Here is a 22,934-nt window from a genome sequence, read left to right on the forward strand (position 1 = left end):
ATTTACAACATTCTATGAAGTCCAGCCTCCGGCTGTGCATCATCAGGGTTCTAACATGGGAGACATGGGGTCTTCTGCAGGGCAAGGCTGCCATGGCTACCTTTCAGCACTCCTCGATTGCTGATGGCCAGCAGATGGACGGCTGCCAATGAAAGCCTTCTAAGCTTGACAGCATCATTTAGCAAGTCAAGCTGGCTCCGATCACATCAGTTCCTCTCGAAAGCTGGCATTCACAGCCTGTGCCCAGCACCTGAGCCCACTCTCCATACAGCTATGGAGCATGGCCTGCACATCTGCAGCAGCGGCCGGCAAGGGGCTTTTAGCTTTTTTATTTATTTTTTTAAAATGTCCCCAGGCACAGCTTGCTTAAAAACACACACACAATAAACCCCTCTTCATAAGTCACCCTGCCCATGGCTGAGTCTTTGCGGCACATGCAGTCTACTCAGCCAGAGCCGCTGAGCTTATTTATTGGCTGCAGCACTTTCGACGTCATGTCAGCACTGCAGACCATAATGGACACTGGAAGCAGCGGCGGAGACTCAGCGCTGGACCTGTAGGGGGAGAGTAAAGAATGGCTTGGGGTGTTTGTTTTAATACACAGCCTGCGCTTAGTTGGTTTTCAGAAAGTGAAAAACTCATAATAATACTGCACTGAAACACTTAAAATAAGGTCATCCACAAATTCACCCAATCATACAGAGCACATGCCGCGTTTAACCTGTACATTAGGAGTCTTTTTGCTCTTCCATACATGATTTTTTTTTTTTTGCATCTTTCCTTTCTCCATACCTATTGGAGCCAATGCCCCACTGCAGATCTGCAGCTGCATCCCCCCTCTCTAGGTCTTTAACCCGCTTTACCATTTTTCACTATAATGGAGGCCTATGCCAGCATGAAGGTGCTTTACAAATATTCAAAGGAGGCTGGCTATATGCAGGTGAAAGATCAAAAAAGAAGTATTCACATCCACATCACCTATTCTGTGGACAGGTGTTAAGGTGCCCACCGCCAATACAGGTAAAAAGTACATTTGATGGAAACTCTGACTTCACGTTTAGTAGGTCTAATTTCTGCATACATTTGTGCAAAAAAAAAATATATATACATGTCCAATTCACAGACCAAAGTCATGTTAGTGAATGGGTCCATTATACAAGATTCCATCCATCCATGTGCGTCCTTTAGAAAGGCACAGACACGTGAATCCAGCCTAAGTGACAGAAAATAGGTATTCCCATAAGACGGAGCGCGGCTTACTTGTTCTACAGTAAGGGTAAGCGTTCCAGGCTTTTTCATGGAATACCAGGGATCCCTCTGGAGCAAACATCTTCACGAAGCCAGGGACCTTACTGGAAAGAGAAAGAAATCCGGTAATTACACAATAATCTCTTTTCAGCAGTGTTATTTCTCATCATGAATATTTCGCCATCTGCAAATATTAGACTTCCATAGACCTATATTGTCAATGTCATCAGTGAATTAGTAGAAACACATCGGGAATGTCAGGCGTTCGTTGACACAGACATTTGGATATAATTGGACTATTGGGAGAAGGCACCATGAGCAAAAATATAAAGCTGTATGCCCCAATATTAACCTTGTGATCATACATTACCAGGAGCCAATACAACCACAATTAATGTTATGCACAGGAGGAGATATACTCTGAATAGTCCTAATAATATTAATATTCATTTCTGATCAAATTAAATGTTATCAGGGTTATTTGCTTTTTCACTACAAAAGGACCATGGGACATTCATTACATGTGGAGCAAAGGCGATTCCAGGAGCTAAAGAGGAAAGGGTTCTTTACATTTAGAGCAGTCAGACTACTACAAGAGGTAGCAATGGAAGATTCTGAAATGGAATGAATTTATGACCGGTGGAGCAAGATTGAACTTGATGGACCTAAGGCTTTTTTTAACCTATGAAGTACATCTCAATAAGCAATCTAAGAAAAAACGCTCCTGTGCTGCAAATCATCATCATTCACTGTATGGGAAGGCAGGTGACCGATTGCAGGACGTTTCCATGCTAAAAACTTGGATAGATCAAATGACAAGTTCCACATCAGATCAATTGGCAGTGTCAAAACCTGTTAAGAGAGTCAGGAACATCACGTCATAGCAAAAATAAACCTGTGGAACTGAACCTACAGTCATTTTTGTCAAAACATACAAGACATCCTGGGCCATGGATCCAAATAATCATGTAAAAATGCTGGCTGTAAAACGTAAATGGATCAAAAAGGAGGCAAACACTAAGTGGAAGTCAGAAAAAGAAGAAGACCCCTGACGCGCGTTTTGCATTCAGCTTCTTCTGAGGGGTGACTTTAGGGCCAAGGCACAGACTTTCGTTGAACTCACCAATAGAAGAGGGTCTAAATGCGACCGTATCCCCGAAAGCCAACTTCTGACATCACCGCTGCCCGCATCAGATGCGTCAAGAGGTGGGCAGGGGGAAGAAAGGCCAAGAAGACGCATTGCCATGGAGACCGTGGGCGGGGCGGGCATTGCGAGCGCTTGCCGCTGGATATGTAAGGTAGGAATTACTTTGACACTTGTCCTTCATTTTTATGACATTGCTGTACTACTTTTCTATGGGATTTGCAAATAGAAAAACATAATTTGCCAACAGGCAAATTTACTCAAAGTAAGGCACCTATTGTGGTGTCAGCCTCTGTTTTGACACCTCCTTTTAACATTTATTTCTTTATCTTGTCATTAAGTGTTTTTAATACAGATTTATTTTACTTTATTTTGGCTGTTGGCTCTCCTGGTATTTCAATCTGATAGATAACCTATCCTAAGACCACGTTCACATCTTCAGTATTTGATCAGTATTTTACATCAGTATTTGTAAGAAAAAATTCAGAAGTGGAACAATCAGAGGAAAAGTATAATAGAAACACGTCACCACTTCTGTATTTATCACCCACTCCTGGTTTTAGCTTACAAATACTGATGTAAAATACTGACCAAATACTGATAATGTGAACATGGCCTAGTGACTCATCAACAATACAAGTCTGGACAACACCCCTATAGTGAGCAGGATCCTCTGGGGGGCTTACCTTTTCAGGTGGTAGATTTTGTGTGTGTATTGGCCCTTTTCACCATCCTTTTCATACGGTTCATTCTTTAAGACTTCGATTCCTTCCCCGCCACCCGTTTCATTTTTGCTAGCTTCTGCCACAGAATAAAGCTGACCAACTTGATACTGAAAAAGTGCAGCAAGAAAACAGGAAAGAAAAATGTGTTGTGTGCGGAAACAAAGAACTTGATAATAGCAGGTCTGCCAAGCTCGTATTTGTGAGCCTCAGTAATTATCAATTTGTCAGGATGAATAATAGCAGAAACTTTGAATGATAGATAAAAGTACAGAGCTTAATCTGTGCCAGTATCTGACAAGCTGGGCAGATCCTAAAGAGCCACATTAAGATAAACTACCCCATAGCCCAAGGCCGGCCGCTGAGAATCAGGGTCCATGCTTTTTATTAAACTAATACACTGCACCCGATATATAGTTCTTTTTTCATATTCCGAACATGGACAGATTTAAAAAGATGACAGCAGCCACCAGTAGGGGGAGCTAACTGCACACTGCTTATACACCGGCCAATGTATTGTGAAATGTAATGGCAGATCCACTTTGACCAGTTTAAAACTGAGCCATGAGTACTAGAAAATATTGGACCAAGTGTCAACATGTTAGAAGGCAGACACGCGCTTTACTCCTGCTTTTTAGGGAACTTTTTAAAGGGAATGAGTCAGCAGGTTCTTGCGACGTGATCTAAGATCACCATGGTGTAGTGGAACAGAGACCGATTACAGCAATGTGCCACTTACTGGGCTGTGTTTCATTGATTCATTACAATCATTGTAGTATCAGCAGGAGATCACCACTACAGGACAGGATGCCTGGTGCATATGCTAGTCCAACCACGTCCTCACCACTGATTAGCAGCTGACACCATACAGTGGTATGGGCGTGGGTAACGCACTGCTCAACAACGGAGGTCCGCTAGATTCGCAACAGAGAAAACGGATTGTATCACAACTGTTGCACCCAGTAAACTAAGAAATACATCACTGGAATCAGGGTCTCTGTCCCCACCTCTCAAGCTGCTGTCAGATTACATAAACACCTGTTGACAGATTCCTTTTAATAAACTAGAAACACAGCAATTCAATTTTATCCCAATAGAAAAATCTAAGGCACAAACTTTAATTTTATATGTAAAAAGAAAACAAGGAATAAACCAGAGGGAAACCGGGACAAATGAAGGGACAAATGCCCTTTTATCAGTTCCTCAATTGACAATTGCCACCCGTTTTCCCTTGTCAAAGGGGTTGTCCCTACACAGTTTAGCACTGATTGGACAAAGCCAATGTAGAGACACATCTCCAATAGGTAACACCCAGTTGTCAATGTATTTATACACTTCCAGTAGGAATAACAGGCACAGCACAAAGCAGAGTTTAAAAAAAAAAAAAAGATGCACCAGAATTATTTCAATTATTTAATGGGAAATACCAATGTTTATTAAAGCAGTCAAGTCTGAAGAACTGACAGGTCTGCTACAACAATGATTGTTCTTAATCTGGGTATTAAAAGCCTCCTTGAAAACAGAATAAAAGAGGATGGATGCAAATACGGAAACTTATCAAACAAGCTAAAAAGCACATGGAAGTAAACGGAAACATTGTTGGCCATATTAAGACTAAATCAGACGTACTGCTCATGTAACCAGACTACAGGCGGTGAACCGTGTGGGACACGGACAAGTCTCACTCTGCACCTCTATAATGCGTTGCACAGACACGTTCACAGTGGATTTCCATATCTTTGTGATGTGTCAGCAATGATCTGCAGCACACGGCAGGTACAGACCGGGAAATGACTGACGCTGGAGTAATTGGAGGCAGTTACACCGGCATCCAGAGAAGAGGATAATAGGTTGCCAAGGTGTTTGGAAAACTGTGGCAAAAAATGCACCGTGGCCGCAACATGTGAACCCACCATCAGTCATCAAGGTGCGAGCAGATCACAGTACATGATCTAAAGTAGAACTTCTCGAGATGTAAGGAAACTTTGTTCCAACTAGTGCTAGCTTAGCAGCCATCCCCACATTCTGCATTATTGTACTCCAATACATGATATTATTAATAATATTATCATTATATCAACTTTATCATCAAATACAGGATAGAGATTGACGTTAGTAAGTAAAGGCATACCTCTTCCACGGAGCACGGCAAAACTACTCGGCTAAAAAAGAAACAAAAAAAAACATTGCTTAGAAAGATAATAAACCTGTGCATATGAAAAGAAGCTGTGTGTATATATATATATATATATATATATATATTTTCATATTCAATGTGGAGGCCACAGAAGGGAGATTGGTCCATTTCATGCTCTAAAGATACATTATGTATACATTGATTACAGATTAAAGTGAAGTTCTTCTATCCATGATTGCGAGAGAAAAAAAAAAAAACTGATTGCAGGGGAGTCGGCAGGTGGTCTCCTCATGATCAGCTTTTATCGGGAGTTGAGCATGTGGAACAGCGATTGAGGCCGATAACTTTTACATAGAATCACCTGCTGCTCCATAGCAGCATAAGGATCTTGTAATAGGACTGAAGCAGGGACATCCCATATACAGCACATGAACCCTGCAGCCAATCACTGGCTTCTGTCTATTTCAGTATCCCTTTAGAGGCAGGTCATAGACTGGCTGCAGCGGTCTGTAGAGGACAACATCGCTGCCATGTAAACTGAATCGGTCACTGTTTTTGACACCTAATCTGAGAGCAGCATAGTGCAGAGACAGAGAACCTGACTCCAGCAATGTGTCACTCACTGGGCCGCTTTCTGCAGTTTTTATAACGTCACTGTTTTATCATCAGGAGATTCTCACTAAAGAACTAGTAAACCTGCTGTCCTCCATATTCATGAGCTTTGTATAAAACCCCACTCGCACCACCAACTGGCAGCTTTCTGCCTATGCAGTGTAGACAGAAATCTGTCAGTGAGTGATGTGGGCAGGGACATACAGTGCTCAGCATTCAGAGAACTGGTAGACCTGCAGCAAATAAAGTGAAATTTAGCTTTTTAGAGAGTATTCCCACAATCTACACTCCTCTCATATCCATCGTTTAGGGGGTAGGTTACTGATTGCAGGAGGTCTAACTGCGATCCTGAGAATAGAAATGCAGTGGAGATGCGCAATCTCAGCCTCCGCACCATTCATTGTCTATGGGATTGCTGGAAATAGCCAAGTGCTGTAGTTCCATAGAGAATGAATGGTGCGGAGACAGAGTGTACTTACAGTGCATGGAAGTCGGGGTCTGTAGAGCACTGTTATCAGCATTACTAGATCCCAATAATATGACCCTCAGCGATCAGTAAGCTATCCCCTACCTATGGATATGGGAGGAGTGTAGATTGTGGGAATACCTCCTAAAAAGCTAAACTTAGCTGAGGCAGTTTTATCCAAAGTCCTTTATCTATTTGGTTTTCCTAAAATGTCTACAGGTGCCAACAGCATATATGTAGCTGCATCGGCCACCTTACTCCTGCCCAGCATGTTACTAGCCGCACATGGCTAACACCATTAGTTACCAGCTTTTCATCTTGGCTCACCTATGTGACACTATAAATAGTCCAAAACAGACAAGCTGATAGCAAAATGGACCAAATTATTATTAGGGGGTTGTTCTGTACCACTGATGCCCATAGGAGAGACCCATATACCCAATGACAATACCACCGAGGAAATGCTGCCTATACATATATGTAAAGCGCTGTGGAATGAATGGCGCTATATAAGGGAGTAAAATAAAGAAATAAAATATACATCTTCCCCAATGACTGACGTAGGCAGCAGTGCGCCGAGATGTGTCACACAGAACAGGACACACTAGGAAAATGCATGGTTTGCTATAAATCTGACCGGAGTATGACAAGAATTTGAGCAGGACTTTCCACCTTTGAGCAGAATACAGTAAGTCATAGAACCATGTGCAACTAAGACCGTGTCCTAAAGGGCCATTCAGACAGGCTGATGTCGGCCCCTCATCGAGCGACGTGTATGTACAAGTAGATAGGGGCTCATTCACTGGCCTGATGGGAACAGAACGATCGGTAATAGACGTCCCCCCCCCCCATACTGTACATTAGGAGCACACCCCCTGCTTACATGAGGTCATGTGCTACTGATTAGGAGGATTTTATCCCAGAAAAAGTGATCGCTAACATGTCTACAAAGGCTGATAATCGGTAATAAGCGTCATTAAGAACACTTATGACAGTTGTGATATATATATGTATAAACAGTACACATGAAAATAATACTCTTTGTTATATATCTTATTGGAGAAATCAGCTTCCTTCTCCAAAACTGATATTTCATTCTCTAAATTCTCAATTCACAGGTAAAACCCGTCTTCAGTGATCACACATTTCCCATTCCTGAGATGACAGTAGATGCTCCTAAAGTTCTATAGAGAACTGAAACTTTCGGGCGAACTTGCAGAAGATTGTCTGTTTCCCCTAGCTCCCCCTCCCATCTTCATAGAATTTTAAAAGCACCAACTGTCCTCTCCCATCTCTTCACTGAATACAGATTTTACCCAGGATAGGATAACTACAATCCAGGAGGAGAAAGAAGCAGATTTCTCTGAGAAGATATATTACAAGTCACTTATTTTCAGGTGTCCTATGGATTTATGAAATAAAAATTAAAACATTGATTGCTCAAAATTATGTCCTGGTATTTTTTTACATCCTCTTAAAGGGGTTGTCCAGTCTTAATTGGTAAGTTTGCAGTCACTGTGTGAGTGCAGACACCATGCACTGCAAAGATTTGCCGGCTTCTGAGCCTGGACCTGAGGGTAAGTATGCGTTATACATACTCCCGGGCAGAAGCTGTCTAGTGGGCGCGACCTTGCCCCATACACTTGTATTGAGTGAGGCCATGCCCTGTTTAGTGACATGGCCATTCAGTGGGCACAGCTGGGCTCAACACAAGTGTATGGAGTGAGACCGTGCCCACCACACAGCTTCTGCCTGGGAGATTGTATATCGCATACATCACCACCGCGCCCGGCTCAGAAACCAGCGAATCCTCACAGCGCACAGGGAGTTCATTTAAGATTGTACAACCCCTTTAACATGTTATTGTGTCCATTACTGTATACTCTCTAGCCATATTGGAAGGCATAGTATAGTTTGGAGACAGGTTTTCATGGCAATTTTTAGAACCCCTTATGAAATAAACGGAGAGACTCTGCATGTGCGGCCGCCACTCGACAGACAGCGATGTCAGGGGTCTTCATTCTCAGGGAAAGGTGGGTTCCCCCGTGGCAAGACCCACATTTATCATGCATTCATAGCATATGGTCCAAATACATTGGCTATCCGTCTGTATACAGAGCACTCCAGATCTGTGAGCAGTGTGCACTCCACATGGCTGTTTATACAGCTACACAAGTACATTTAGTTTTATTCAAATCCATTTTCCCCATTTTCTTTGTGCAAAAAAAAAAATCAGAATAGAATACGAAAACGCCCCCAATGAATTAATCTGTACAAAATAGTGCTGATCGCTGCTCATACATGGAACCTTGTTCTTCCTTCCGATTGGAAGTCTTTGTTCTTGGACTGCTGCAGACACAGATGCCATATTTAATACCGCAATCTGTTTATATGTGGTTGTCCCAAAAAGCTAACACTATGGACGCCATAGAGAAGAGTCCCAGCTTCGGACCGCCCTTTATGAACCATTCTGGCTTGTGCTTTGGCAGATCCCGGGCTATACGCTATTACACGGGCAGCCATGTGCGGTGACATTTTCTGTACAGGACTAGTGAATATAATTGCAGTGTCAACTTTGTTGTCATCCACTCCCGCACTATAAAAGTGTACATGGCTCTGGTGTAGGCATCATGCACACAATTCATGACACCTAAGGCACGTATAGCATATCCACATCTACCTTAAGGACCCCCAGTTATTGGAAGAACAGGGGTCTGGATGAGGGTCACTTGTTTTTCTGTAACTTTTTCAAAAGACCCCAATGGAAGAAGCTGCACCCAGACACAGACACCTCAATAATAGACTTCATGAAGACTGTGGGCAACCACAATTAGCCTACCATTGTCCTCCACCTCCATTCTCTTGTTAGTGGAGGGTCCCACTGGTAAGATGGACATCAGACATGTATATGGACAAATATGCTTAAACGGGTTGTCCCCTAGTTAGATATTGATGACCTGTACTTATTTAGTGCCCGTTCTTGATCACGGTATCACAGCTCCTATTTGATTGAGTAGGAGCTGATCCGCAGGACCTGGCAGCAGCCACCACCCACAGCTGTGCGGTTCTGTGCAGAGGGTGGTCCAAAGCTGGGACTCTTCCTATGGCATCCATAGTATTATCTTTATGGGCAACCACATTTAAACAGAATGTAGTGTCAAAGCTGACAACAGCAGATCTGTAGGTGAGTAGGGTGTCAGGCCCCCACCAATCTGATATTTATGACCAATTATAAGGGTAGGGCATCAATAGCAGAAGAATAGTGGATAACCCTTTATGATGGGAACCCCCCCCCCCCTCTTATGTTTCTACGTATTCTGTTTCAAGAATAAATGTGTCACTTAAGGAAAAGCAAATAATAAAAACCAACACTTACGGGAAAACGTGCCAAAACTTCAAGCATGAAGTCAATCAATAATTCAGCATGCACTCTTTTGCCATGAAGTAAATTAACAGTCATAAAAAGTAATTAAATAAGAATTTACACACCCGGGTCTTGCAGCTTAGTAAGTAAACCTTCACATGGAGCAATAAAATGCATTATCCATAACAAAAATACAACACAACCGACCATAACCAGCCACGCCTAATAAATCGGTCACCAGATTGTTGCCACTTAATGTGAGAGCAGCCTAATGTACAGAAAGAGACCTTGATTCCAGCGACGCATCACTTACAGGGCAGCTTGCTTATAGCAGATCATCAACAGAATACTAATCAATCAGCTGCCATGTAGTCCTCGATATTCATGAGCTCTGTATAACCCACCATCACCACTGGTTGGCAGCGTTGTGTACACTGTGCATAGGCAGAAAGCAATCAGTGGTGTGGGTGGGGTGATGGAGAGCTTAGGATTCCAAAAACTGGCAGATCTGCAGAAGATAAAAACAGTGATTTTATCAAACAGCAAGCAGCTTAGTAAGTGGCACATCACTGGAATCAGGGTCTCTGCCTACATCAGGCTGCTAGATTGGGTAGCAAAAACCTGGTTACAGATTCCCTTTAAAATGTACCTGTCCTTTCAGAAAAAAACTACAACTTTTCATGAGTTAGATAGGTTGGCATTGCGGAGTAGCGCAAATATTTTGCTACTTTTTAACGTGGGTTACGTGAGAATTTGGAATAAACACCTTTATGAATGGAGACCATGGTCTTTTTTGCCCTTATCCCCAACTGTTTTTGGTGAAAATGTCAGTCTCATATGTTCAAGAAATTTCCCAATTTCTCATGGTCTGTAACTTGACTCCTTACGAGCTTTCTGCCAGAACTACAGGTATTGGAACTTTCTTACCCTCACTGAAAGCCCTCTTCTCAATCATAACTATATTCAGTTTGGCAGACAGGTGAGCAGGAGGAGGAAGATAAAGGCCACTATTCCCTGGTGGAAAAAGGCTTACTAAACTTGAGAACAGACGGTGATCAACAATTAAACAGAAGGGAGACACATAGGCCCACCGTAGTAATGGCTTGTGATGAAGAGCAGCTGAGGGTTGCTAAGGTTAGCCATTATATACTGCTGGGCCTCAATGAAGGGGGATTTACATAATGAAGAGTTCTCATTTAAGTGGAAACCGAATTCTAAAGACCAGAAGTATGTGCACTTTTGCAACTATTTAAATAAAGAAAAAATTTAGAAACATTGCAAATAGTCTTGATTAAAAATACCCTACGATTTAGCATGTACAGCTCCTTTACCTACATGCACCACCAGCCGAGGGAACAGGATCGATCACAGAGCAGACCTTGTTACTCATGTTCTTAAATGGGTAAAATTGCAAAAAAAAAAAAAAAAAAAAAATTGTATAAAAAAAACCAAGCAATTTACCTCATTAAAAATACGCTCCGTTCTCGTTAGTGGATGATTTTTAATCCTATTGTCTACTGCTGATAGCAGAGGTGTCAGGTAACCTAGGCAGACTATTAGTGATGACCAGTCTTCTAGGCCAAGAGCACTTTTGCTATAGAGCTTGTAAGTACTGCGCTCAAGCTTGCTGGATTCGGCCAGCTCCTGTGATAATGAGGCAGCAAAGTTCAGGCCACTGGTGCAACGTTACCGCTGCTAACAGCAGTCAATCAACCAGAAGTTCAGTGCTCCACAGCAAGCAGGAAGCTGGGAGGCAAAATGAGACCACCTCCCATAAGAGCTCCATGCCAAAAGAAGCAATCGCCAAACGTCCTTGGACAACTCTGGACTGAAAAAGTATACCTTGGTTTAAAGTAATGTAAGGGCGAGGAGTTTGTCAATGGCCGCAGTGTGAATGTGCACCTACACATTGCACTTATACTAACATGTGTGCTAGTTCAGTTATTCATTTTTGCCTAAGTGCACACTGACTGGACACAACCTGCAGTATACCAGAAGAGAATATCTTGCCGTGTACCATAACGTTTCCAGAGGCGAATATTCACCAGACGGAGGCCAAAAGTGAGTTCTCAGCCTCCGTCTGACGGGTAGGAGGCTGCAGAGTATCTGTGCAGCAAAGCGGAGCAGACTGTGCTTTCCGATACGGAGGGCCTCAGCGTCCATCTGTCAGTGGGCACAAACGCTGAGTGGACCGAGCCTTACAGAGCTTGTCACTATGGTTCCCATGTTCTACAGTCTTTATGTTTATATATCTCATGGTGCACACAAAAAGGTGGCAAAATATGTGTGCACAGAACAATAATGTTACCAGAACACGTACTTCCTAAAACCACAGATTTACTATCCAAAATCTACAGGGCAATATCCACAAGTAACTAATTATCTGGGCACTGGAGAGCTTTCCATATGGGATAAGACACATTAGAGTATATTCACATTGTGTCTTTTTCCGGTGGTGAAGAACAACAGTTTTTAAAGCAGACGATGCTTCAAGGAGACTTCTTCTTTGACAGCTTTTTTTTTAAGTTGTTTCCTGAGCCTTTTTCCTGAAAGCGTTTCCTGGAGGTTTTTTTTTATATCAATAAAAGATAAAAACCACCAACGTCTTATGGCGGAAAAGCTGGAAAAAAAAGAGCAAGACTAGAGGTAAGAATAGAAAACCTTCCGAGAAATGTTACACCTCACCCAACATTTGCTTTACATAATGTCTTGTATGTGAAGGATGTATTCTAGCAGGACTGCTAACCTTTAAGGAACACCCCGCCCTATACGGACCCTATATTCTGTAACTAACATACATACACTGCTCAAAAAAATAAAGGGAACACTCAAATAACACATCCTAGATCTGAATGAATGAAATATTCTCATTGAATACTTTGTTCTGTACAAAGTTGAATGTGCTGACAACAAAATCACACAAAAATCATCAATGGAAATCAAATTTATTAACCAATGCAGGCCTGGATTTGGAGTCACCCCCAAAATTAAAGTGGAAAAACACACTACAGGCTGATCCAACTTTGATGTAATGTCCTTAAAACAAGTCAAAATGAGGCTCAGTATTGTGTGTGGCCTCCACGTGCCTGTATGACCCCCCTACAACGCCTTGGCATGCTCCTGATGAGGTTGCGGATGGTCTCCTGTGGGATCTCCTCCAAGACCTGGACTAAAGCATCCGCCAACTCCTGGACAGTCTGTGGTGCAACGTGACGCTGGTGGATGGAGCGAGACATGATGTCCCAGATGTGCTCACTCGGATTCAGGTCTGGGGAACGGGCGGGCCAGTCCATAGCTTCAATGCCTTCATCTTGCAGGAACTGCTGACACTAGGAGGAACCCAGGGCCAACCGCACCAGCATATGGTCTCACAAGGGGTCTGAGGGTCTTATCTCGGTACCTAATAGCAGTCAGGCTACCTCTGGCGAGCACATGGAGGGCTGTGCGGCCCTCCAAAGAAATGCCACCCCACACCATTACTGACCCACTGCCAAACCGGTCATGCTGAAGGATGTTGCAGGCAGCAGATCGCTCTCCACGGCGTCACCAGACTCTGTCACATGTGCTCAGTGTGAACCTGCTTTCATCTGTGAAGAGCACAGGGTGCCAGTGGCGACTTTGCCAATCGCCAAGCGTCCTGCACGGTGTTGGGCTGTGAGCACAACCACCCATCTATGGACGTCAAGCCCTCATACTACCCTCATGGAGTCGGTTTCTAACAGTTTGTGCAGACACATGCACATTTGTGGCCTGCTGGAGGTCATTTTGCAGGGCTCTGGCATTGCTCCTCCTGTTCCTCCTCACACAAAGGCGGAGGTAGCGGTCCTGCTGCTGGATTGTTGCCCTCCTACGGCCCCCTCCACGTCTCCTGGTAGCGCCTCCAGCCTCTGGACACTACGCTGAGGGACACAGCAAACCTTCTTGCAACAGCTCGCATTGATGTGCCATCCTGGATGAGCTGCATTACCTGAGCAACTTCTGTGGGTTGCAGAGTCGGTCTCAAGCTATCACGAGTGTGAAAGCACAACCAACATTCAAAAGTGACCAAAACATCAGCTAGAAAGCATTGGTACTGAGATGTGGTCTGTGGTCCCCACCTGCAGAACCACTCCTATATTGAGGGTGTCTTGATAATTGGCAATAATTTCCATCTATTGTCTATTCCATTTGCACAACAGCATGTGAAATTGATTGTCAATCAGTGTTGCTTCCTAAGTGGACAGTTTGATTTCACAGAAGTTTGATTTACTTGGAGTTATATTCTGTTTAAGTGTTCCATTTATTTTTTTGAGTAGTGTATATACTGTAGAATACACAGGACTCCGCTGTTAGGACGATGGCTAGCACAGCTGTCATCATTTACAATGTGTCTTCCTTTTGTGAAAATTCGCTCCATTATATACCTTGAAGAGTCAGGCTCCAGAACTAGGACAGTAGCCACGACCTCCTGAAGGGGGCAGAAGTGAGTCATAGCTCCAGGTCATCTCATGGATATACAGATCGGGGACTATTACCCGCTGACGGCTGCTCCCTGGTATCTAGCAGCCAAAGCCATTGTAACTCATCACAATGTCTGTAGGATCTCTAACTACAATCCATTTGTTTTAACCATTTAAAAGGACATACTTCGAGCTTAGAAGAGAGAAAAGAAGAAAACAGCATGGTAACAATGGCAGCCATCATAGACTGGTACCCACCATCAATGGGCTCTATATTTGGCAAATGTCTGAAAAATTCACCCGATTTACACATCTTTTGTGCCTTCTGATCACCATTAACCAAGATAAATCAGCCATAGTTTGGATAAATAGTTATGAAAAGTGCTGCCAACTACTCTTTACAATATATCAATGTGTAAAAATAAAGTTTAATGGCAGACGAAGGCAGAAATAAGCCACTTTATTAATTACAGGGGATTCCAAAGCTATGATTTTGGCTTAGGGTTACACTGAAATCACATCTAATGATCACCTCCTGGGTGACAAATGTTTCCAAATGAGTTGGATGTTCTGTCGTTGGTCACACGCGAGACAATTGCCATAGACTTCAATGCAAGTCACGTGCGATTGCGACTTGGCCATTTTCTTACAGGCAAATAACAGCTCTAACGGTCACACGACAGCGAGTCACAGATTTATGGGATCGTGCGACCTGTGTGAAGATTGCCATCACTGTAACCCCAGGCTCATTTCTCCAAACTGCTTCTAATCGTGTAACAAACCCCTACTGCTCCTGTGCTGACACCTCCCTGCCCCCAGCCAGTCTCTGCTCACCCATTCACCACTGCAGTCAATCACTGGCCCCAGCAGTGACCTCCATAGTGTCAACACATCACCCACCCAGACAGTGGCCACCTGATGACAAGTGACAACATCTCTGGCACACTGTCAGGATTCAGCTGTCACGTGACCGCTCATATGTAATTTACGATCACGTACCGCTAACTTCTATTCCTACATTGTGAGAAGCCAGAAGACAAGCTAGTCAGCGGCATGGTCGCCTGATCCCAGACAATTTACTAGAATTTCTGCAAAAACTGGTGTAAATTATACTGCAAGTCTATGGAAACTGCCAGCTGTCATTTACACTGGCTTCTGTTTTAAGTGTACGGACCCTTTGGAGATGCTCGAAATTAAGCATAACTGAAGAAAAACCCTATAAACCTGGTGAGAGTGGCATTGTGGTGCCCACCCTCCACCCACTTACACTATGAGGGCATGCCAGCACCATAGAGATTGGTTAAAGACAATTTTTGCATATCTTTAAAATTTACCTTTAAACAAAAACTAATAATCGTCATGATTAGAAAACTTCACCTGAATATCTCCATATCCTTGCCATGTAGAAAACCAGCCTACAGTGTGAAGTGAGAGGCGTCAATAGGAAGTGCCCACTCTCTACAGATAGTCAGCATGGAGAACACCCCTAGGGTAAAAGCACAAAACTGAAGTCTCCCATCCCCAAGCACAAATACTATAAAGCAAGACTTCAGGAGAAGGACCCCGATGATACTGCGAGGACAGAGGATGGGTCAGATCCTGCTGGCGGGAGTGGAGGAGACTGCGAGATCGACAGACCTACGCAATAAGGGGCAAATAAAACTTTTTAGAACTTCATCTGGGGCTTCCATCTAAGTCTCTCCCCAACAAAAAGCATTGCCTTTAATGAGGCTAATGGAGTCCATAATATGAGGCATGGGTCTGGCTAAAAAGACGGCTGCCACAGGAAAGGGGACAACATTATATGCAATGGACTCCATTCCCCCCATGAAGTGAATGGCTCCATCAGGGGACATCTCAAGCCTGTTTGTCGAGGATTTAGACAGAAGCCCAGATGTGATGAGAGGATATAACAGGCCCATTTAGAGGTTTTGGCTCTGTGCAGGAGCCGTAGATTTAGAGACTGACTCATCACGGTCTCTCAACTTTTCTGTTTGGTATTATAGATGCAGTTTTCGTCATTCATGCCCAGCCTCACCCGCGGCCCGCGTCATTCAGGTCCAGCCTCGCCCACGGCCCGCGTCATTCAGGCCCAGACTCGCCCGCGGCCCGCGTCATTCAGGCCCAGACTCGCCCGCGGCCCGCGTCATTCAGGCCCAGGCTCGCCCGCGGCCCGCGTCATTCAGGCCCAGACTCGCCCGCGGCCCGCGTCATTCAGGCCCAGGCTCGCCCGCGGCCCGCGTCATTCAGGCCCAGGCTCGCCCGCGGCCCGCGTCATTCAGGCCCAGGCTCGCCCGCGGCCCGCGTCATTCAGGCCCAGACTCGCCCGCGGCCTGCGTCATTCAAGCCCAGACTCGCCCGCGGCCCGCGTCATTCAGGCCCAGACTAACTCACAAGGATTGTGCCACTTCTAACTCTAAACTAACAAGAGCCAAAAAAACAAGCATCCTTCAATCTAGGCCTCTTCAATCATTGAGTGCCTTAGTGAGGTGGTCGGCACAAAAGATGCCAGCACAAAAAGAAAGGCAAGACGAAAAAATGACCTTAAGGCATGTGCACACAGCCCTTAGCGCTGTCTCTGGAAACAACTGACCTGACAGACGGGGCAGGGAGCAATGTTATTTAATAGGGCTGTTCAGGTGACAGCGCCGCGGTCTCTTCAGTGTGTTGGATGAGAATCGTCAATTCTTATCAGTCTGGAAAAATATTGACTCCCACAAGGGTCATCTATATAAACCCCCGATGTTTGTGGCTACATGATCATTATTAACCACTGGTGGACACAGACAGAAGAGGCCCCTGTGCGAGGAGAATACATGGGCCCTTTACTGTCCAACAGACCATCATACTGCACAATCCCACCTGGAGCTAGTAGTGGCCCCATTATCTCTTGGGCCCCCAGGTGGCTGCACCAATGACATGCCACCCCTGTTTTGTGGGTATAAGGCAGAGGCCGCGGTTTGTTACCGGTAATGCCACGTTGTTATAAGGCAGAGGTCACGGTCTGTTACCGGTAACGCCACGTTGTTATAAGGCAGAGGTCGCGGTCTGTTACCGGTAACGTTACGTTGTTATAAGGCAGAGGCCGCGGTCTGTTACCGGTAACGTTACGTTGTTATAAGGCAGAGGTCGCGGTCTGTTACCGGTAACGCCACGTTGTTATAAGGCAGAGGCCGCGGTCTGTTACCGGTAACGTTACGTTGCTATAGGGCAGAGGCCGCGGTCTGTTACCGGTAACGCTACGTAGTTATAAGGCAGAGGCCGCGGTCTGTTACCGGTAACGTTACGTTGCTATAGGGCAGAGGCCGCGGTCTGTTACCGGTAACGTTACGTTGCTATAGGGCAGAGGCCGCGGTCTGTTACCGGTAACGTTACGTTGCTATAGGGCAGAGGCCGCGGTCTGTTACCGGTAACGTTACGTTGTTATAAGGCAGAGGTCGCGGTCTGTTACCGGTAACGCCACGTTGTTATAAGGCAGAGGCCGCGGTCTGTTACCGGTAACGCCACGTTGCTATAGGGCAGAGGCCGCGGTCTGTTACCGGTAACGTTACGTTGCTATAGGGCAGAGGCCGCGGTCTGTTACCGGTAACGTTACGTAGTTATAAGGCAGAGGTCGCGGTCTGTTACCGGTAACGCCACGTTGTTATAAGGCAGAGACCGCGGTCTGTTACCGGTAACGTTACGTTGCTATAGGGCAGAGGCCGCGGTCTGTTACCGGTAACGTTACGTTGCTATAGGGCAGAGGCCGCGGTCTGTTACCGGTAACGTTACGTTGCTATAGGGCAGAGGCCGCGGTCTGTTACCGGTAACGTTACGTTGTTATAAGGCAGAGACCGCGGTCTGTTACCGGTAACGTTACGTTGCTATAGGGCAGAGACCGCGGTCTGTTACCGGTAACGTTACGTTGCTATAGGGCAGAGGCCGCGGTCTGTTACCGGTAACGTTACGTTGCTATAGGGCAGAGGCCGCGGTCTGTTACCGGTAACGTTACGTTGCTATAGGGCAGAGGCCGCGGTCTGTTACCGGTAACGTTACGTTGTTATAAGGCAGAGGTCGCGGTCTGTTACCGGTAACGCCACGTTGTTATAAGGCAGAGGCCGCGGTCTGTTACCGGTAACGTTACGTTGCTATAGGGCAGAGGCCGCGGTCTGTTACCGGTAACGTTACGTTGCTATAGGGCAGAGGCCGCGGTCTGTTACCGGTAACGTTACGTTGCTATAGGGCAGAGGCCGCGGTCTGTTACCGGTAACGTTACGTAGTTATAAGGCAGAGGCCGCGGTCTGTTACCGGTAACGTTACGTAGTTATAAGGCAGAGGCCGCGGTCTGTTACCGGTAACGCGATGTAGTCGTCGGTCAGCACTTGGGGGCACAATGTGACTAATGTCCCACAAGTGGCCACTAAGGGGAGCACTGTCCTGACCACTGCTGCTCTAGGCTGACGTCACTCGGCAGGCACAAGTTATGACATCACGCCTGGCTGTCACTACCCACAGTGCACCGGGGCAGGGGCTGCAGCACACAGTGGCCGGGGCCCGGTAAGTACAAGGTAAGTCACTGGCGGCCATGTCTCCATGATGCAACCTGCACAGCACCAGATAACACAGGCAGAAGCACCGGCCCCCACACCGGCCGAGAGCAGAGGCCGGAGCGCAGGAGGCTGCAGCGCTTATCCTCCCTGCTAGCGGGGCAGCCAGCTGGTGATAATCCGGGCCCTCAGCGCACGGGCCTCACACACCGCTCCCCGCAGCTCCCGCCGCCCGCACTCACAATTCCTTGATTAGCACCATTCTCCGCAGCGACTGCCGCAGCTCCTGTGCGGCACCGACGTCACACGACGCTTTCCTGGAGAGGGGCCGCCGTCTTCAACCACGCCCACAGAATGTACAAAGATACGCCTACAGAATGTACAAAGCCACGCCTACGGGCTCGCCCATTGGATGCCCAGAACTGTCTAGGGTTTGGAAACCCCGCCTACAAAGCGCTGATTGGCCGGGACCCTGACATATGTCAGAGCGCTGATGTGTGCCTGGTCTTGCTGGTAGCTTACTTTCCCAGGGATCCCGCAGTCCTCCTAGCCTGTGCCTGATCGGAGTCTCCTCTAGCGATTATGCTGCCTGGAGTTAAAGGCACAGTACAAGTCTTTGTCTTAGTGTAAACATGGAGATAATGCTAAATACTTGTGAATGTGATGAAGGTGTGACACTGACCAGCTGCACTTATAGATGTGACTGACCAGAAAACCGTGCAAGCTCTCAGAGCTCGCAAAAAAACAACTTTAGTAACTTATCAGACAAAGAGCTTGTAAGTAGCAATAGATTTATTAGGTATATGTTTCCAAAAAATCCACCTAAGCCATGGGATGACCCAGAAATGGGGGTGGATATTAATGCAAAAATGAAGAGACCACTGGAAAATTTTCATTTTCTCGGATTTTTCTCTTTATAGGTATATTTTTGAGTAAAATGTACATTGTTGTTTTATTCTATAAACTACTGACAGTGTGTCTCCGAAATTCAAAGCTAAAAATTTTGTATTTATTTGCAGCAAATGAGAAATCGTCAAAATAATAAAAAAGAAGCAATGCTTTCAGACCTCAAATAATGCAAAGAAAACAAGTTCTTATTCATTTAGAATTGACAATACTCAGGAAGAGTTCAGAAATCAATATTTGGTGGAATAACCATGATTATTAATCAGAGCTTTCATGCGTCTTGGCATGCTTTCCACAAGTCTTTCTCACTTCTTTTGGGTGACCTTATACCACTCCTGGCACAAAAGTTTAAGCAGTTCTTCTTTGTTTGATGGCTTGTGACTATCCATCTTCCTCTTGATTACATTCCAGAGGTTTTCAATGGGGTTCAGGTCTGGAGATTGGGCTGGCCATGACAGGGTCTTGATGTGGTGCTCCTTCATCCACACATTGATTGACCTAGCTGTGTGGCATGGGGCATTGTCCTGCTGGAAAAAACAGTCCTCAAGGATAACCTTATATGAGGTTTGATTCATACGTCCTTCACAGAGATTAACCTGCCCAATTCCAGCCTTGCTGAAGCATCCCCAGATCATCACCGATCCTCCACCAAATTTCACAGTGGGTGCAAGACACTGTGACTTGTATGCCTCTCCAGGTTTCCGTCTAACCATTAGACAACCAGGTGTTGGGCAAAGCTGAAAATTAGACTCATCAGAGAAGATTACCTTACTCCAGTCCTCTATGGTCCAATCCTTATGGTCTTTGGCAAGCTTCAGCCTGGCTCTCCTTTGCTTCTCATTGATGAAAGGCTTTTTTCTAGCTTTACATGACTTGGGCCTGCCTCTAGGAGCCTGTTACAAACTGTTCTTGCCGTGCACTTCACCCCAGCTGCCATTTGCCAGTCCTCTTGTAGGTCACTTGATGTCATCCTGTGGTTGCTGAGTGACATTCGAATAAGATGACGGTCATCCCGGTCAGTGGAGAGTCGCTTTCGCCCTCTGCCAGTCTGTAGCTTTGTTTTCCCCAATGTCTGCTGCTTGACCTTGTTGTAATGGACTGCCATCTTCGAAATTTTAAGGATGGAGGTGTAATGCAGGTGCCGGAATGCAACGCACAGAGACACAAGGCGAGAACAGTCAGAGATGTTTGTAAACAGTTTTATACAACAGGTATACTGAAACAAGGGATTAGCAACAAGGGTAATGAACAGTGGTTTGAAATATCAGAAAAATACGAAATTTCTCAAAATAAGGCGCAGTCTCTTAAAATAAGGCGCAGTCTCTTAAAGTAAGGCGCAGTCTCTTAAAATAAGGTGATGCCCTCAAGCATGAGAAGCACCACACAAGTTCTTTAACCGTGAATTTGGCCCTAGCGGGGGTCACCGGTTATTCCCGCTAGGCCGTGAGTCTCTTTCCGGATGAATTCAATTAAATCACGTTGTGCTACTTTAGCCCCAACCGTCCCCCTCCCAACCTGAGTACTTAAACCCAATTGTCCCCGGTACCGTGGGTGAGCAGTGGAAGTGATGGCCCTGCTCACGTATGCAGCTCCTCTCTGCTTGGCTGTTGGGGGCAGTCTCTCGAGCCTTGGATAGGGGGGTCCAGGCCTCGTCTGTCGGCGGCCGACGTCGGGTTCCGCGAACTCACTCAGCACAGCGATCAGGTTCCTAGTATCCTCAGCAGGCACAGCACTCGAGTCTCAACTGTGAGGGATCTGGAGCTCTTTTACCGGTGCCCAGCTGGAGCACCTCTCAGGCCTCTGGATTTGGCCTGTCACGCGGGGTTTCTCAGGACGCAGGGAGCACGTCTGCACCTCTCTGCTGCTTGGCGCCAAAGACCCCTCAGGTTTGGCGCGCTGGCCTCTTATCTCTCTGAACTCCTTCCTGGAAGTCACCTGATCGGGTCCAGCCTCTGAATCTGCCCTGCCTGCAACTTCCTTTGTATATTTTGGTTCCGCTTGACTGTCTCTGGCCAGTAGATGGCAGTCTCGCTCCATCCTTGAAACGTCATGTTGAAGTTCTGTTACAAGCTTTTTAGCTCGTTCTACATTCCTCCCTCCTTTTTGCTCGCCAGTCCTCGGGCGAGTGGACTCCTCGCAGAATTGATGTCTCCTTCCAGGCAGTGCAAGCTCAGACAGGAGTTGGGCACACTCCTGCGTTTTCTGTTGGATTCGAGACCAGATAAACTCTTCCTGAGCATACCGGTTAGGAGGAATTCCGGCATTAGCCCGCTCAGTTCTGCGGGGCTCTTCTTGTGGAGGAGACTCCGGGAGATCCGACGAATCAACTACTGGGGATTGCAAATCATTTCCTGACTCATTCTGACTTCCACTCGGGAGTGGCACCAACGGTTCTGACGGGCCCAACTGCATTGTGGCCCACCCTTCTTCATCCCCCAAGGTTCCTGTATGTGGCACTTCAGCCAACACGTCTAAGGGCCCAGCCCTGTTACAGACTTCTGCTTCAGAGGAGCAAGGTCGCAACATATTACGGTGCAACACCCTGGATGTCGCGGTGTCATCCCCTTCGGGCCTAACCTCGTAGACGGGGTTGTCTGGGTGAACCTTCTTCACCACCCGATATGGTATTGCCTCCCAACGATGGTCCAGCTTACTCCCAAATCGTTTAGCCCTCACCAGCACTCGGTCTCCTGGCTGAAGCGATCCACCTGTGGTCGGGGGCCGAACTGCATGCTCTACTTCCTGAAACTTCTGAGCAACCAGTCTTCTCACGGTATGGAGTCGACGCTGGTGTTCTCGAATCCAGGTACTTGGGCTACTGCCCGGACCGGGGTCTTCTTCTGAGTCTAGCTCCAATTCGGTGATTTCTCGGCCACTTCTTCCAAACAGCAACATGTAGGGGGTCTAGCCGGTGGTTGCATGAACTCGATTATTATACACCCACACCAGCTCGGACACGAATTCGGGCCACTTCATCTTTTTGTCCGCTTCCAGTGTTCGCAACATTTGCAACAGGGTTCGGTTAAAGCGCTCGCAAGCCCCGTTCCCTTGCGGGTGGTAGGGCGTTGTCCGGGAACGGTCGATCCCATAGATGCGGTATAGCTCATCCATCACTCGTCCTTGGAAGCAGGCCCCCTGGTCAGAATGTATTCGCTTCGGGCACCCATAAATCCGGATGAAATCTTGACAGATGGCCTTGGCTGCGGCTTCTGCCGTCTGATCTTTAGTGGGCGTCACTACTGCAAACTTGGTGAAGTGATCAGTCATGACTAAACAGTGTCCATAACCGTTGTATGAAGTTCCTACCATCAAGTAGTCAATCATCAAGCCTTCCAAGGGGGCAGAAGTTCGGATGGTCTGAATGGGAGCT

General features: G+C 46.1%; 1 protein-coding gene across 1 annotated transcript in view; it reads right to left on the reverse strand.

Moving 5' to 3' along the window:
- The window catches only part of PITPNB (phosphatidylinositol transfer protein beta), a 45,722-nt gene extending 26,672 nt beyond the window's left edge, over positions 1-19,050 (reverse strand). The window contains exons 1-4 of the mRNA XM_073673175.1: positions 18,901-19,050; positions 5,246-5,276; positions 3,079-3,224; positions 1,261-1,352 (exon numbers count right to left, since the gene is read on the reverse strand). Of these exons, the coding sequence (XP_073529276.1) occupies positions 1,261-1,352; positions 3,079-3,224; positions 5,246-5,276; positions 18,901-18,920 (289 nt within the window). The 5' untranslated portion in view covers positions 18,921-19,050. The remainder of the gene's footprint in view (positions 1-1,260; positions 1,353-3,078; positions 3,225-5,245; positions 5,277-18,900) is intronic.
- Positions 19,051-22,934: the final 3,884 nt, after the last annotated feature.

Source organism: Phyllobates terribilis, unplaced genomic scaffold (assembly GCF_046119375.1).
Source record: "Phyllobates terribilis strain yellow unplaced genomic scaffold, ASM4611937v1 Scaffold_1__5_contigs__length_1240528914, whole genome shotgun sequence".
NCBI classification, from domain to species: domain Eukaryota; kingdom Metazoa; phylum Chordata; class Amphibia; order Anura; family Dendrobatidae; genus Phyllobates; species Phyllobates terribilis.